This window comes from Sus scrofa, chromosome 9 (genome assembly GCF_054392235.1).
Source record: "Sus scrofa isolate SSC_HxYL_T2T_F1_AM1 chromosome 9, Sscrofa_HxYL_maternal_Yorkshire_Landrace_v2.0, whole genome shotgun sequence".
Taxonomy (NCBI): Eukaryota; Metazoa; Chordata; class Mammalia; order Artiodactyla; family Suidae; genus Sus; species Sus scrofa.
The window spans coordinates 82,348,059-82,364,885 of record NC_139391.1 but is presented as its reverse complement, the minus strand read 5'-3'; the positions used below and the strand labels follow the sequence as shown (position 1 = coordinate 82,364,885).

Here is a 16,827-nt window from a genome sequence, read left to right as displayed (position 1 = left end):
CATAGCCAGAGTTGAATTGTCTGATACCAAATCCAGGCTGCTTGCCCATGGGTGCTACTCTTGGAAGGCCTCTTTCCTCTCCTTCACCAGATATAGTCCCAAATACTACCAGGTGCAGATTCATTCCAGACTAACAAGCTCTTCTCTTAAGAGGCAAATACCATTGATGGAGTTTGGAGTTCAGGTTTTTAATCCTTCACTCCAAATTGCTTCAAAAAGACTATTTCTCCACCTATCCCTTAAATGTTAGTATTTTCCAGTGTCTGCCTTCAGTCTTGTCTTCCCTGTCTTCAAAGTGTCAGGGAGGGATAGCTATTAAAGGCAGGGGAGGGTGTACGGTTTCAAAGGGCTAATTTAATATCACAGTAAAGCTATATGGGGCATGAAAAATATTTTTATACTAAAGCATAGAAAAGAATAAGCATGACAAAGGGGCATGGAGAGGAGTCACATTGGTTTAAAAAATGGCGGAGAGATGCAATCTCATCTGCCATCCCCGTTTCAACAGCCAACTGTACACTGGCATTACTTGAATCTGCCTCCAGCTTGAATCACTGTCCTGAGCACCAGACCTGACATCCTGCTGCCTGCTGGACATTGCCAGCTGGCTGTCCCATGGGTGTCTCAAAGTCAGCCTGGCTCAAACTGAGCCCAGTGATCTTCCTTAGCGCCAACCTGTCCCCATTCCATCCCTCCTGGTCCCAAAGAGGAGCACTGTCATCACTCGCCTCTTAGACTCCTTTTTCCCTCATCCTTTCTTTCAATCACTTGCCAAGCTCCTTCATCTCCTGAAATGTCCCTCCAGGCCATTCCTTCCCATCTATCATTAGCACCATGGCTTTCCGGTGTTACTTTCTTTGCCTGAACTATTCAGGGACCTCAGTCCCCTCCACTGGCTGCCACCATCACTTTTCTTAAATAAAAGTACAACTGGATCTCTTCTCTGCTATGCACCATGTCTCCCTTCACTGCTCAGGAGCAGTCCACGCCCTTCCATGTGACACGCAGGCTTTCTAGAGTTCATCTGTCTTCCACATTTCCTGTCATTCTTTCTGTCACATTCCCTAAGTCATAAGCTGACTCAAATAATGTAATGCACTGTGCTTTAAATATTTTGTCCCCTGTCTGGAAAGCTCTTCCTCCTCCTCTTTGCACCCCACCTCATCCTGGTCAGAGTGCATCTGCCTCCCCCCCGCCCCCTGGACCACAGCACCCCCCCCCAGTCTCCCACCCCTGCTATTCCTGGCAGATTAGCCCAGTTCTTTGGCTCTGATCCAGTAGCACAGTATTTATAAATACAGGAGTCCTTCGAGGAATATAAATTTGATGCCTTCATCATTGGCACTGTGAAGCCAAAGTGGTCACTCAGCAATTTTAGTGGAAAGACTAAAATTCTTCCAGTGACTTACAAGCAAAGAAGACAAGAAAAGGATTGATACATATGACTAGGGGCAGCATATTAGACCTGGTTATGCTATAAAAGCACAATGAAAAGGATTAAAATGCAACCTTGATATATAAATTGCCCTTAGAAGTCAATAAAAGACAAATATTCTAATAGAAAAAATGGACAAAGGACATACAAAGACTGTACGCAAGTAAATACCATTTGGAAATGCACACATAAAATTTTGCCACACAAATAATGGAATAAATGTAATTTAAAACATTGAGATATTTTGCTCCATCAAATGGCAAAGATTATATAATAATAATAATAACAAGTATTGTGTCTCTAAAGCAAAACAGGTTTTCTTATGTGCTATTGTTAGAGGTGTAGAAGTTACTACAACTTTTCTGAAGGAGAGTCAGGTAATCTGCAACTAGAGCATTAAAATGGCCACTCGTCTGACTTCAGTGATCAAATATTTAAGAATACTTAATATGGGAAATTAATTATGATGTAAAGTGAAAAACTATAATCATAAAACATGGTATATAGTATTTTTTCTACTTGTAAAAAATTAAACATAAATATATTAAATACATAACATTTCTTCTTCCTAGATACATAATATATATTAATATGTATATTTTTCCCTTTCTGGACATAGTCTAGTTTCAGATATATTACATACCTCTCTAAATGTGACAAAGCCTGAAAAAAAGATAACCGTTGACTCCGTTTTATATAATTTAAAAAATATCTCATATTGGGAGTTCTCTTTCTATAGCCATATGAAATCATTGGCTTTTACTCAATTTAGAGTAAAAAAAATTAAGTAAAAATGCCCTGAATATTCTCTGTACTTGCTTCTGTTAAGATATGTTACTGGCTGTGTTACCTTCACCCCAGTTCTGGCATAGATATTTTCCCGTAAAACATTACTTTTGCAAATGTTAAATTGTATCTTAGATCAGGTCTACTGGTTTTTCCTGTTGAGATTTTCTGGGCTTCTGTTTCTCTTATCTGTTCGGTTCATCATCCGTCAGCTTCTTGTCTTTGGCAGATTTAAATTCCCGACTTCTCCAGTCCCAACCCAGTCATTTGTAAACACACCACTCAGGGCAAGACATTGGCAAATTAATTCCTGGGACCCGGATCATCTCAGCCCTTCTGATGGAGCTGGTGAACATCAGAACCAGGAAGGTGCATTCAGGAACCCAGGGACAGTTCATGGAAGACCCCAAGTTAGAGTCTTAGGAAACTGGGGAGGAGACTTGCAAGTTTGGGGACTGGTTCAGAAAAAAAGAGAAGAGAATACAGCATAGAATGAATTATCTTTGGGTCCTTAGGCTTGTCTTAGTTGATCAGCACTTGTGAATTAAATCGTGTAACTGAAAGCATGCATTGCCCATACCCGCTGTCATCCTCAGTATCTGCAAGGGATTGGTTCCAGGACACCCTACCCCATCCTAGCAGATGCCAAAATGCTTGGATGCTCCAGCCTCTCATATGAAATTGCATAGTACAGTCAGTCCTCTGTATCGATGGATGCAGTACCCAGAGATACAGAGGGCCGACTGTATGTGGTAAGTACTACCTATAGTACATATGGGGCCAGATCCCATGTTAAGGAGTTGTGTGTTATGTCACCTCATTCGGTTCCACCACAGTCAAGAGACACAGACACCCTTAGGTCACTTAATGCCCAGGGTCACACAGCTGATGAATACTGGAGCTCTAATTTGAACTCTAAATCTGAGCTTTTATATTTCCCAGCTCAAACACATTTCAGTTATGTTATGTGATAGCCAACTTTTAGCTTCTGTGCTATGTTATTTTTTCTGCAGTGGAAAGAGTAAGTCAAATAGCCCAATGCTGATTGTAACAAGACATCTTTTGTGACACAAGACATATCTTTTCGGATGACAGGGAAAAAATATTATGGTTATACAATTAATGACTTTTCCTCTTTTCCTCTAGAAAGAAGAAATCATCAAACTTATTTTTGAAATATGTGGTAAGATTCGACCATCAAGGGAAAAACCCATCCCTTTGAAGTACCAACCCCACTAGGTTCTGTGCTGTCAAGATAGTGGGCTCCCAAGAAGATACAGACTATAGAGCTCGTGGGAAAGTTTCAAGCTCATTTGCAAAGCTGGTGGGAAACAGAAGGGAAGCAGTGTGAGGGCCTGTGAGAATCTTGATTTTAGAAAAGAAAATCCTAATTTCAGGGTAGTTAAGAAGTGTGAAGATACCAGCCTAGAGTCTGTGGGCAGCCAGGCTTGTTAGCACAGAGCTCATTTGTATTCAGTGACATTTACCTGAACCTGACAGGAAAAGAACAACAAAGGAAACATGACTATAGGGGCCTAACAGGTGTTTTGAGTCCAGCTGAGCTGGTGATGATAAAGTCTGTGCTTTTCCTGAAGCCAAAAGTCTTTTTAAATTGCATTCTGAGCCCTGCATCTAGAGTCTTGCACTTCAAAGGCAAGAGGACAGAGGCCATCCTGTGTCACAGCTCTACCTAAAATCTTCTATGGGGAAATAGGATTAAAAGAGAGTTACCAGAACAAGGAAGTAAAGCAAAATGAGTAGCCAAGAGGCAAGCAGTTCATGGATAATGGAGATTAGAGAAACTTCTGTGTTTAAAATAGAGGCAGGAATAGTATCTTTCTATACAGAGAACCTCAGAACTGATTTGTTCCCCCACAAACTTCCAGACCTTAAGCATCAGCCTAGGACTCGTTATAGTGACAGGCCAACTTAGACGTTGCTTCTGAGTTCTAGAAGCACTGTCAAAATAGCACCCAATTTCCTAATGATTTACTGTGGTAGGGCTGTTGGGCAACAGAGGATACAAATAAAAGAATGGAAACCTGATAATTTTTATTGCCTAATGACTCTCGCAACCGGTTTGAATGATAAGCCGTAAAGGGAAGTTGCTTCTTGACTAGTATCCTGAGGTCATGCCCCTTAAACAGTTTCATCCTGTGGATGGACTGCTGGCCTCCTTGATAGATGGGAGCTGCCTTAGTGGTCACTGTAGGTGACTGGGGACATGAACTAGAATAGATAGGGGCAGCTACCCAGTTAAAGGCCCTAATCTTTTCCCCACAATTAAAAATTTCATCCCTTTACCCATTGGTCAATGAGCAAACTTGCATTTTCACATAAGGATATGGTTGAAGACTGAAATATTAGCTTTCAGATTCAGGTTAAATACAAATGGTGGAATGATAAAGAACAAATTTAAGATAGTGGCTATCTGGGAGTTCCCTTCCTGGTGCAGCAGAAACAAATCCAACTAGGAACCATGAGGTTTCTGGTTCAATTCCTGGCCTTGCTCAGTGGGTTAAGGATCCTGTGTTGCTGTGAGCTGTGGTGTAGGTCAAAGAGGTGGCTTGGAGGCGGGCAGCTATAGCTTGGACTAGACTCCTAGCCTGGAAACCTCCATATGCTGCAGGTAGAGCCCTAGATAAGCAAAAAAAAAAAAAAAAAAAATTCGTGGCTATTTCTTATAGATAGGGGAATGGATTCAGGAAGGCATGCACAGGGATGCTAAAAAGACTATTTTATTTTTTAATCTGTCAAACTGGCACATGGGAGTTTATTATTTTATCCTCTACAGCATTTTGGGGTTTTGTGAGGTTTTTTTTCCCCATATATTTTTGGAAAAAAAAAAAAAGTCAGATATAGAAAGCAGAAAGGCATTTGTCTGCTGTGCTCATGGGTACAGAAAGAAGGGTTACCATCCAGCTCTCCTGTTCATCCCTTTCCCCTCTCTCCTCTCCTCCTACCAATCAGTGATGTTTTAATTTTCAGTCCTGCTATTCTTCTATCTCAACATGCCTGTTATAGGTTGTGGGCGTAAATGCAAAGAGACTCCGCTAGAGCTACTCTTTGTGATTGACAGCTCAGAAAGCGTGGGGCTGGAGAATTTCCAGATCATCAAAAACTTCGTGAAGACTCTGACAGACGGGGTTGCTCTGGACCTTGCCACGGCCCGCATAGGCATCATCAACTACAGCCATAAGGTGGAGGAGGTGGCTCATCTGACACAGTTCTCCAGCAAGGACGCCCTCAAGCGGGCGGTGGACAACATGCAGTATCTGGGGGAAGGCACCTACACGGCCACAGCTCTCCACGCCGCCAACCGCATGTTTGAAGCCTCCAGGCCGGAGGTGAAGAAGGTGGCCTTGGTCATCACAGATGGGCAGACAGATACCCGGGATGAAAAGAATCTGACAGATGTGGTGAAGAACGCCAGTGATATCAATGTGGAAATATTTGTGATTGGCGTGGTGAAGAAAAATGACCCCAACTTCGAGATGTTCCACAAAGAAATGAATCTAATTGCTACCGACCCAGATAGTGAGCACGTTTATCAGTTTGATGACTTCATTACTCTTCAAGGTAAGATGCTTCAGCTCCAGGAGAAAGGAATTTATACTGCCCTTCCAAGTACCACATCACTGGATTATCCTGAATGGAAATCAGGAGGCTAATGAGGCTTTTATCAGCATTAATTTGTAACACAGAAACTCAGGAAGGCAAAGACAAATTACCATTTCGTATCATTTAGTTCAGAGAATACAGTCTTTTAGGATTGGGGGCATTACTGAGATTAGTTCATTTCTAAAAGTTCCCTAACTTGGATAAGAGATGGAGCAAGCCAGGAGCAAGGCAGAAAATAGCCGTAGAATCAGAAGAAGTACATGATGAGCGAGAAAAAAAAAGTATGGTGATCCTAAGGGATGAGAGACACAGTGACTTTGATTATTCTCTTCTATTCTCTGTTCTTATGAAAACACCTAATGGAGAGTAAACAAGTTGATGTCAGGAGTTGATCTTAACAACTTTGCCTATTCTTCCTACACTCAGTCCTGATCCAATGGATTTTGCTATGCTGCTTTGCCCTTTCACATGAACTGGTATTTCCTTGTGAGGCCTTAAGACATTGACTCATCTGTGATTAAACTGCGATCAGTATCACTTTATAATGAAACATCCCAGTTCTTTGGAAACTGCTAGCTCTTTCTGGCAGGGCCCACACTTGGCTAGCTTGTGAAATAAGTAAAATTTATGCTTAACACCTTTGCAGGCTTCAGTTTGACCTCTTCCTTCCTTCTCCACCCATCTAGGAGCCTGACCTGATGTGGCTGGGCACAGGCCATCATCACCTCAGGCTGCCCCCAGCCTCCTCTGGGTACCAGGCTGGCTAGCCCTAAGGAGAACAGACCACACTCAGACCTTCCCACTTTCCATTTCCCGCTTTCTCCAGAACTTTCTAACCTGGGGTCCCTTAACACCCCATTGGATGACTGGAGGGTTTATCTGGTTTATTCAATCTCACTGGGCTGTTAATGTGTTAAAATGGCCAGAAATATTACACAGTTCAGAGAGAAGTTATATTTTAATAATTGAAAAGCATTGTCATCTTCACCAAAGGAGTTAGTCATTTGTTCTAAGCAGTGAGGGGTATGTGTTTTGACTAGCTGGCTTTTTGCAATGCCAGAAACCATAGGTAACCGCCTGTTAAACGTATTATAGGCAAGACTTGCTAATTCTACAGGGTAATTCGCAGTTAGCCAACACTCTGGGTAACAAGCATTGAAGTCATTCTTTTGCCTATTGAGCCACTGTATATTATTATGGAAGTTCCCAGGCTAGGGGTCAAATCGGAGCTATAGTTGCTGGTTTATGCCAAAGCCACAGCAACGCCAGAGCCAAGCTGTGTCTTCAACCTACACCACAGCTCATGGCAACACTGGATCCTAACCCACTGAGTGAGGCCAGGGATCGAACCTACATCCTTGTGGATACTAGCATACTAGGAGGTTCATTACTGCAGAGACATCATGGGAACTCCCATTGTATATTATTAAATTATTTAATTATTCTACAGGTGATGTAAAAATGCTTTAAAACTAAATTCCCTTGGAGTTCCCATTGTGGCTCAGTGGTTAATGAATCCAAGTAGAAACCATGAGGTTTTGCAGGTTCAACTCCTGGCCTTGCTCAGTGGGTTAAGGATCCAGTGTTGCTGTGAGCTGTGGTGTAGGTTACAGACCCGCGTTGCTGTGGCTCTGGTGTAGGCCGGTGGCTACAGCTCTGATTCAACCCCTAGCCTGGGAACCTCCATATGCTGCAGGTACGGCCCTAGAAAAGACAAAAAAAGACAAAAAAAAAAAACAAAAAAAACAAAAAACACCCACAAAAACAACTTAGTTCCCCTCATGGTTGATGTCAAGGGATGGGAAAGTTCAGTTTATTTTAAGGAGAGCACAGAAGAGCTCTTTTTTTTTTTTTTTTTTTTTTTTGTCTTTTTTATTATGGAAGTTCCCAGGCTAGGGGTCAAATCGGAGTTCCACTCAAGGCTGTAGCCACCAGCCTATGCCAGAGCCACAGCACTGTGGGATCCAAGCTGTGTCTGCAGCCTATACCACAGCTCACAGCAACACCAGATCCTTAATCCACTGAGCGAGGCCAGGACTTGAACCCATGTCTTCATGGATGCTAATCAGGTTTGTTAACCACTGAACCACGATGGGAACTCCAGAAGAGCTCTTTAAACAGGTTTTGAGTGATGTTTCATTGTTCCTATTAACCCCTTTTCTTTTTCTCTTTTAAAAGATACCCTGAAGCAAAAATTATTTAAAAAAAGTTGTGAGGATTTTGAATCCTACCTCTTCCAAGTTTTGGGTTCACCACTGCTTGAACCTAGATTTGGGCTATCAGGGGAAGAACTCAGTGAATCCACTCCAGAGCCCCGGAAAGAAATTTCTGAGTATGTAAGTAACTCTCTTGCTTAATTTGTTAGCCTAAAATCGTGTAGTCAGTCTCTTTTATATCAAAGGACATGCTGCCGTATGCTGTCAAGAATCAACTGAGGATGCCTATTTTCAGGCCCTTGGCCCTAAATATTTGTATTTGTGTCTCTAGATTTCTAGTTCTGAAAGAGCTCTGGGGCTTATCAGCATGAATATGAGATTTTAAGATAGTTCCATATTTTATAATTATTAAATGTTGCAAATAATATTATTATATTCCTGCCACCACCAAAAGTAATCCTATACACTAGACCAGATTAATATTATACTGTTTGAATCACCCACTTGCCACATTGGCAGATCTTTTCATACTGGGTCACAGTTCTCCCTCATATGTCCATGTATCTGCTCCCCACTTTGCACCCTCTCAAGTTTCTTCCCAGTGCACCCATGCTCACTCAGCCTGCCACTCTCCCACTGTTGCATCCGGGAACAGGGAGGGAGGCTCTGTACATGTATGGCACAAGGTAGATGCTCCATTTCAGAACTCCCCCTTTACGTGTGCATGAGAGAAAAACCTCCTGAATGAAAATGTGCTTGACAGATGTAATTGTCCTGGAGTTCCCATCGTGGCTCAGTGGTTAACGAATCTGACTAGGAACCATGAGGTTGCGGGTTCGATCCCCGGCCTTGCTCAGTGGGTTAAGGATCCAGCATTACTGTGAGCTGTGGTGTAGGTCGCAGACGTGGCTTGGATCCCGCGTTGCTGTGGCTCTGGCGTAGGCTGGCAGCTACAGCTCCGATTGGACCCCTAGCCTGGGAACCTCCATATGCCTCAGGAGTGGCCCAAGAAATGGCAAAAAGACAAAAATAAATAAATAAATAAAATAAAGATGTGCTCGTCCTGATTGCAAGCTTCTGGGCATTAACTTCCACCAATCAGGTCACGAGCAATTGTTAGTTTCTTTTAGGTTAAAAACTGGAAAGCCTCTCATTATTACTGGTGAATGAGTGTTGTAGCTTCTTCCCCACCAAGTTAAAACTACCTCAGTGGTAGGCTGATATCTGCAACACATTTGGACATCACTGAGCAACCAGGCATACAGCAGTGCCCCTGATGTGTAAGCTCAGTCAAGTTCCTCTGTTGCCCTTTTATGAAGCCTTCATAGGCATGAAAAATTCGTTATGAGCAAGCGTAATAATATTCCAGCCTTAGGATTCAAGTGTCTTGTTGGACTGAAGCCCTGAGACACTTCTGAATCAGCATTTGGGCCCAGGATCATTCAGGAGTCTGGCCTTGGATGCCATGCCTATGGGGACAGAGTTTAGGACTTGTAAGATTTTTATATTATGTTCAAAAAAGGACAGAAAGACCTGTAATATGTTTATAGTTGATTAAATACTAACTGACTTCAAGATGGGTAATTTCATATAGTGACAGATTGCTCCTGGACTGTAGATTGAAATTAACACACATTTATACCACGTGGCTTGTATCAGGGGGTCAACAAACCCTTTCTGTAAAGGGCTGTATAGTAAAGATTTGGCCTTTTGCCGGCCACTTGATCTCTGTTGCAGTGACTCAGTCCTGCCTTGGAAGTAGAAAAGCAACCATAGCCAGTAATTAAATGAATGAAAATGGCTATGTTCAGATAAAGCTTATTTCCCCAAACAGATAAAGACTCAGATTTGGCCATGAAAGTTTCCAGCCCTGGTCTTTATTGAGCACTTTAAAGTAAATCATAGAAGATAATGTACACAGTCTATCTCCTCCTGCTGTGTGACTTACCCCTTTGTCCCTCCCCTAGTCAATCTGTGTTCCTTTGTAAAAACTTCCTACACAGTGTGAACGTAAGTTTTCATCTAGCAAGTGGTGCCCAAACTGAGGTCTCCTTATAGTTCATGAAGTTCAGCAGCAGGTATTGATCACCTAATTGCAGTGTTAGGTAATGCCTCTTAAGACACAGTTCCTACCCTAGAGAAGTCTTGGTCTATCAGAGGATAAGTAAGTACAAGGAGTACTAAGAACTTTAGCAGAGTTGTGGCTGAAGCTGAAGAAATGGTGCAGTTAATTTCAGGGCAGATTAATGCAAGGGTTTACAGAGGAAGTGATGTTGAGCTGAGTTTTAAAATAAGGAAGTTTTTCAAGGCATGCCTACAGGGAAGTGTATTTCCAAGAAGAGGGAACATCTGGGCAAATGGGAATCCAAAAGGCATGGCATCTTAAAAAATAAGGACAAATTGAATCTAATTGGAGCCAAGAGTATATATGCTAAAATGGCGAGAGTTAAAATGACAATTTGAGGACTAATTATGAAAGCTTCATGTGTCAAGCCAAGGAGCTTGAACTTCATTCATAGGACAGGCAACCAGGAGAAAGCAGAGGAGTTTTTAAAGCAAAGGTCATATGGTCACACTGGGTTTTAGGGTGAAGATAAATAGCAGGAATGGAGGAGAGGAGACTGGATGTTGGGATATGGGGAATAATGGGCCAGGTGAGAGATGATGAGACCTTAAACTAAGACGGTGCCATTGGAGTAAAAGGAGGCCCGGGTTGGAAAGCCATTTCTGGGGTAGAATGAACAGGATTTAGTTAACTGAGTGGTTTGAGGTTTGGAAAATGGTTTGAGGATGACAGTTGGATTTCTAGGTTGGAGAAAGGTGAACTCAAACACCATCTACTGAGATGAAGAATGCAGGAGGCAGGGGAGGATTCTTTGAAGGAAAATAATGGGCTTAGTTTATACCAAAGTGACATGCAAGGCAATGACACAGAATGAGGTACAGCAAGACTGTCTCTGGTGTCATGACAGAGGAAGTCAGATACCCAGAGAGACACGTGATGTTAATAGATTATGACAAATGAAGTATCTAGTAGCTGGAACGAGGAGAGCATAAGAAGGGTAAACCCAAGATAGTTTGAATTTATAACATCAAGAGTCACATGGTAGGAAACAAAGCATCACATGGACCTCCATAGGGGGCCTCTGACTGAGATAGTGGGAGCTTGCAATGAACTTGAACTTGGATAGCCCCTCTTGTCTCCAGACTTTCTCACCCTGACTCTCTCTGCAATGCAGAAGTATTGAAGTAAGACTGTATTTTTTGCTTTTCTTTTTAGGGCTGCACCTGCAGCATATGGAAGTTCCCAGGCTAGTGGTCGAATCAGAGCTGCAGCTGCAAGCCTACACCACAGCCACACGGGATCTGAGACATATTTGTGACCTATAAACAGCTCACAGCAATGCTGGATCCTTAACCTGCTGAGCGAGGCCAGGGATCAAACCCATGTCCTCATGGATACTAACTGGGTTCATGTACTGCTGAACCACAACAGGAACTCCTAAGACTGAATTCTTAAAAATGAATGTTCCTAGTAGACATTAGGCTGAACAAACATGCATTTATATTCACATTTAGATCTCCATCGTAAGTATATATAATGTATACACATACACATAAATACAAAAACATTTATATATCTGTGGATGCACATCCATCTATAAGTTTAATTGCAGTATCCAAATATCTGAAGTAATGTGAATCTGTCAAAATCTTTTCAAGAGATATTTAGGAACCAGACAAAGGCTAAATACCACCTAGGGCTAAAAAAGAAACCTGAAGATTTTCTTCAATGAAAAGTGTCAATTATAAAAAAAGCTTGTGTACATAGGAAATCCTTATCTTTCACGGAACTAACCATGCTGGCACTTCATGTTCCTTTATCCTTTCTGGGTGTGGCAGGTTGGGGAAAGATTTCCGGGATGTGAATGGGAACAGTGCAATCAAATCAAGTAAACACCACTTAATCAGACCAAGTGGGTATATCCAGTAATGGCCCATTAAGCAAATAAGTATATTAATTTCCTGCATGAAGTCACGTTTTTTGGTCATTCTAAATTTATTAATAAAGTAATTTTGATGTACAGGGTATTTATTCACTGGAGCTGGTTTCTCATAACAATAGTCTAGATTTTTTTCTCCCCTTAAAAAGAGTAGAAAGGAAAGAAACCCTGTCTACCCTTTCCATAAAGCTTATTTTTTGTATTGCAAAAAAATTATTCCCAGAGTACAAATAACTTAGATAACTAGCAGCAAAGATTTCTTTCTCTCTGTAGAAAGGAGGCTGTGGAATTTCTATGAGGAAGGAGACTGCCAGTCTGGATGAGAAAAGTCCCTCTGAGGGGCTTCTGCATGAAGTGAGGAGGTGTGGTAGAGAAAAAAGGGGGACGTACAGTATCTCTTGCTTCTGTTTGATAGGGTCCTATTGTAAAGTCCAATGCCAGCCTTAAGCAGAGGATGCATGCTCCTCATTTCCATGGAAGAAATGGATATTCTGTATCCATGTAAATTACAGAAAACTAATACAGCCTGGCTTGGCCCCACCCTCTCTTTCAGTGAAACCTCATACCCACTCCCCTGCCCACTTGCCTCACTTCCCCTGCCCACCACTGTCATCAAGCTGCTCAAAGATCTCCATTTTAATTTTCACTCTATCTCTCACATCTGTTACTCTCCTTTCTCTACAATCCTTACTCACTCTTAATCCATCTCAAGATCCATCTAAGGGAGGCCACTTCTGAAACGAGGGTTCCATTGGCAGTTTTTTCGAGAACCAGAGCCTTAAGTAGGTTCTGCCTTGATATTGGCCCTGGATGAGTCCCTTCATCCTAAAACCTGACTGTGGGCTCTGTCCTCAACTCCGATGTGACCCTTGTTAATCTCATGCTGTTCTCTGAGGCCCAGTCCCTCCTGCCTCTTCCAAGACCAGGACCTTCCTTCAGTGTGGTGCCTTTCCTGCCAATACCTCTGACTCCTACCCTAGAGTCAGTTAATATGCTTCAGACTTCCATCTAAAAAAGGCCCCAAACCTCTCTTAGTTCACAGTTCCCCTTTGTTGCTGTCCTATCTCTATCTTTGTATAATAAAATTATTCCTCAGGCCAGTCTCTGCTATCTCTGTCTCACACACATACTCTCTCTCTCCTTCCCTCCATCTCCCTTTGGCTTACACTCCTTCCTCACTACCATTCCCTTGGGAAACCCTCTGAAGTCAGGCTACTGCCTCCAACATGCCACTGAAGCTCTGCTGGAAGAGTAACGCACAACCCCTTAATTGCCAAATCCTTAATTGCCCAGTTTCTTACCCAATTTCTCTTTTACATTTAATACCATGCCATCTCTTTTTTTTATTCTGAGAGTCCTCTCTCTTCTTGTCCTCCTTCCAAGCATTCTTTCTCATTGCTTTTGGGACTTTTTTTCTCTGTTTACTCCTTAGTATTAAACTCAGTTTTTCTGATATCTGCTCATAGCCTGCTTCTTTTATTCCATATTCTCTTTCTGACTTCCAAAGCCATGTATGCTAAAACTCTCAAATCTGCCTCCCCAATCCAGGTCTTTCTCCTGGGTCCCAAACTCATATTTTGATTGTCTTCTTCTCAGTGTCCCTCAGCGATTCATATGGAATATAACCACAGGGCTGCTCCTCTAGATTTCCTTCCCAGTGGTATATTCCTAACCAACCAGCCAGGAACCTGGCAAGAAACCGGGGATACACCTGTAGCTCTGTTCTCACTGTACCTTCCACACTTGGTCCTCCTGTCTCTGATCTGTTCTTATTATCCCTTGATTTATGCTCCCAATTCCCTTCTCCTCATCAGTACCTCTACTATCTTAGAGCAGAACCTCATAATTTCTTATCAATATTAATAATATGCTAAAAAGTCTTATCCCATCTCTCTTTTCTATATCCTCTTCAGTTTATCCATTGTTGATGGTATCATTTTACTTTATTTTTTGCTCTTTTAAAAATAATGTCATTGATAGCCATTAGGCACATGAAAAGACACTTGACATTGCTAATTATTAGATTAAGGCAAATCAAAACTACAATGGGAGTTCCCGTCATGGCGCAGTGGTTAACGAATCCGACTAGGAACCATGAGGTTGCGGGTTCGATCCCTGCCCTTGCTCAGTGGGTTAAGGATCCGGCGTTGCCGTGAGCTGTGGTGTAGGTTGCAGACGCGGCTCGGATCCTGGGTTGCTGTGGCTCTGGCGTAGGCCGGTGGCTACAGCTCCGATTGGACCCCTAGCCTGGGAACCTCCATATGCCACGGGAGCGGCCCAAGAAATAGCAAAAAGACAAAAAAAAAAAACCAAAAAACAAAAAAAAACCTACAATGAAGTACTGAACACTGGTCAGAATAGCCATCATTAAAACATCTGCAGGCAATATATGCTAAAGAGGATGTGAAGAAAAGGGAACCCTCCTACACTTTTGGTAGGAATGTAAGTTGGTGCAGCCACTATGGAAAACAGTATGGAGTTTCCTTAGAAAATTAGAAATAGAGTTATCATATGATACACTCATGGAGGTATATCCAGACAAAACTGTAATTCAAAAAGATACATACAACCCTATGTTCATACCAGTACTATTCACAATAGCCAAGACATGGAAACAACCTAAATGTTCATCAACAGATGACTAAAGAAGATGTGGTACATATATACAATGGAATACTACTCAGCCATAAAAAGAACAAAATAATGCCATTTGCAGCAATATGGATGCAACTAGAGATTATCATACTAAGTTAAGTAAAAGAGAAAGAAAATACCATGGTATCACTTACGTGAAATTTTAAATATAACACAAATGAACCTATCTATGAAAGAGAAACAGATGCACAGACATAAAGAACAGACTTGTGGTTGCCAAGAGGGAGGAGATTGGGGAAGCAGTGGAGTGAGAGGTTGGGGTTAACCAACATAAGCTATTATAAACAATGGATAAACAATGTCCTACTGTATAACACAGGGAGCTATATTCAATATCCTATGATAAACCATAATGGAAAATACTGTTTAAAAAAGAGAATGTATATATAGGCATAACTGAATTGCTTTGTTGTACAGCAGGAGTTAAAATGACATTGTAAATCAACTATACTTCAATTTAAAAATAACATCATTGAATTATTTCTCTTACGTGTAATTCCATTTTGGCTGAATTTTCTTAAAAACCTGTCTATTAACACCATGGCATATACTTTAACTTGGTATAAAGCATCCATGACAGAGTAGGAAAAATACATAAATATTTAAATACATCTGTATTTTCTTCCTATATCCTATTCAAATAAATTTTATAGGTTACTCAATCATGTTATACTCACTATTGAATGAAGTAGCCTACCAAAGGACATAATCAATACTTTCAAAGCTTTTTAAGCTTTTGAAAGATTTGGGACTATGCCTGATATTAGTTTAGTTTCTCCACTGCCATGAAAATTAAGTTGATTTCCTGAAATCAGACCTAAATATTGTAAATGGCCTCAACTAAGCCACATATACAGATATGGCTATATTGGTCAAACCACAAGTATTTGTTTATAAAATAAAACTATTGCTCTCTGATTGTGGTAGTCAAAAACACTCAAATTCTTCTTGATAAAACCTGGCATAACCACTAATAATTAGTATTTCTGGGGAAGTATCTGTATAAGGATCATATATGGCTAATCATAGATTTATTAGCCTTAGGAGAGTTCCTTTTCTATGGAGACAAAAAAAAAAAAAAAAAAAAAAAAATAACATATTGCAAACTGATTGAGAAAAAATATCCCAGATTTGGATGTCAGGAAACTTGGCTTGTAGCCCCAATGCTGAAGCTAAATCCTTCATTTCCTTGTCTCCAAAGTTTATACTTTTCCTAGTTTATCATTTTAGGGATTGGGATGCATCCATTTAGTATGCCGTGGTCTTTTTTTAGACTTAAAATTTATAGTGTATCTCACCCTGAATGACATCTTAGAAATGAGATCTGATAACCATTTGACATTTAGGTGACTCACCTATTTCTTAAGGTTTCTGTTTCCTCATTTGTAGAATAGGGAATTATTATCACAATATACTTCCTTTTGTAAAAGCTTGTGATCAGATCAGTCAAAAACCTTTACTGGGCAGTCCAGAATGGAGGATATTACATTAGTGAATGAGAGGGTTAAACAGAATAAAATCCTGCGGTTTACCTCTAGGAAAGCTGTAGCTGATCAAGGTAGATGCAGCCTAAACTTGGGGTGTTCCTGCAGTCCTCCGCAACCTTAAATGCAAATAGAGAGCATTCAGTTTAAGTGCTTGAATACTAAGAGACCTGGCAAAGAAGTGTTATCACCTGGGAAGAGTCAATCAAGGTCAGAACCTGATAGGTGCTGGCAGTGGAGCCAGGCAGAAACAGAGTGCCCATAGCCAGGTGGGAGAAACGTGGACCTGCACAGATGGGAAAGGCCAAGTCTGAGCACATGGGGTCATGCACATGATCATCTGCATTCACCCAGACAAGCCAGTAGCTCAGGTCTGAAGGGCTTGTCTGGGCTCTGGGTACTGAGCTACAAGGAAAATATTTGGAAATCAAAAACCAAAGGACCTTCTGGAATTTTCTGGCACCTGGCTAGCAGTTCTCCTTTAGGTTATACCTTCTATTCCCATTATTGGATGATGCTAGAAATCTACTTTCCTCTCCTTAAAGATCTGCTCTAAGGTTGAAAGGGACTGACAACAACACATGTGCTTGTGTTGCTACACGAAGCAGCCCTGGCCTCCTGGCGGAGGTCCCACATGCGCCCCTAGTTCCTCTTCCCTATTTTACTGTGTAAGCTGTGCTTGGAGT

At 41.5% G+C, this 16,827-nt stretch overlaps 1 protein-coding gene and 1 long non-coding RNA gene across 10 annotated transcripts in view; one reads left to right on the top strand and one right to left on the bottom strand.

Annotated features, from left to right (window-relative positions):
- Nucleotides 1–16,827, bottom strand: part of LOC110255476 (uncharacterized) — a 217,504-nt gene that overhangs the window by 150,299 nt on the left and 50,378 nt on the right. For all 4 annotated transcript variants that reach the window (XR_014815865.1, XR_014815866.1, XR_014815867.1 and 1 more), the window contains exon 2: nucleotides 16,190–16,260. This is a non-coding gene — a long non-coding RNA (uncharacterized LOC110255476). The remainder of the gene's footprint in view (nucleotides 1–16,189; nucleotides 16,261–16,827) is intronic.
- Nucleotides 1–16,827, top strand: part of COL28A1 (collagen type XXVIII alpha 1 chain) — a 171,089-nt gene that overhangs the window by 144,438 nt on the left and 9,824 nt on the right. For all 6 annotated transcript variants that reach the window (XM_021063396.2, XM_021063395.2, XM_084977086.1 and 3 more), the window contains 3 exons: nucleotides 3,368–3,404; nucleotides 5,246–5,800; nucleotides 8,021–8,178. In XM_021063396.2, coding sequence (XP_020919055.2) covers nucleotides 3,368–3,404; nucleotides 5,246–5,800; nucleotides 8,021–8,178 — 750 coding nt within the window. The remainder of the gene's footprint in view (nucleotides 1–3,367; nucleotides 3,405–5,245; nucleotides 5,801–8,020; nucleotides 8,179–16,827) is intronic.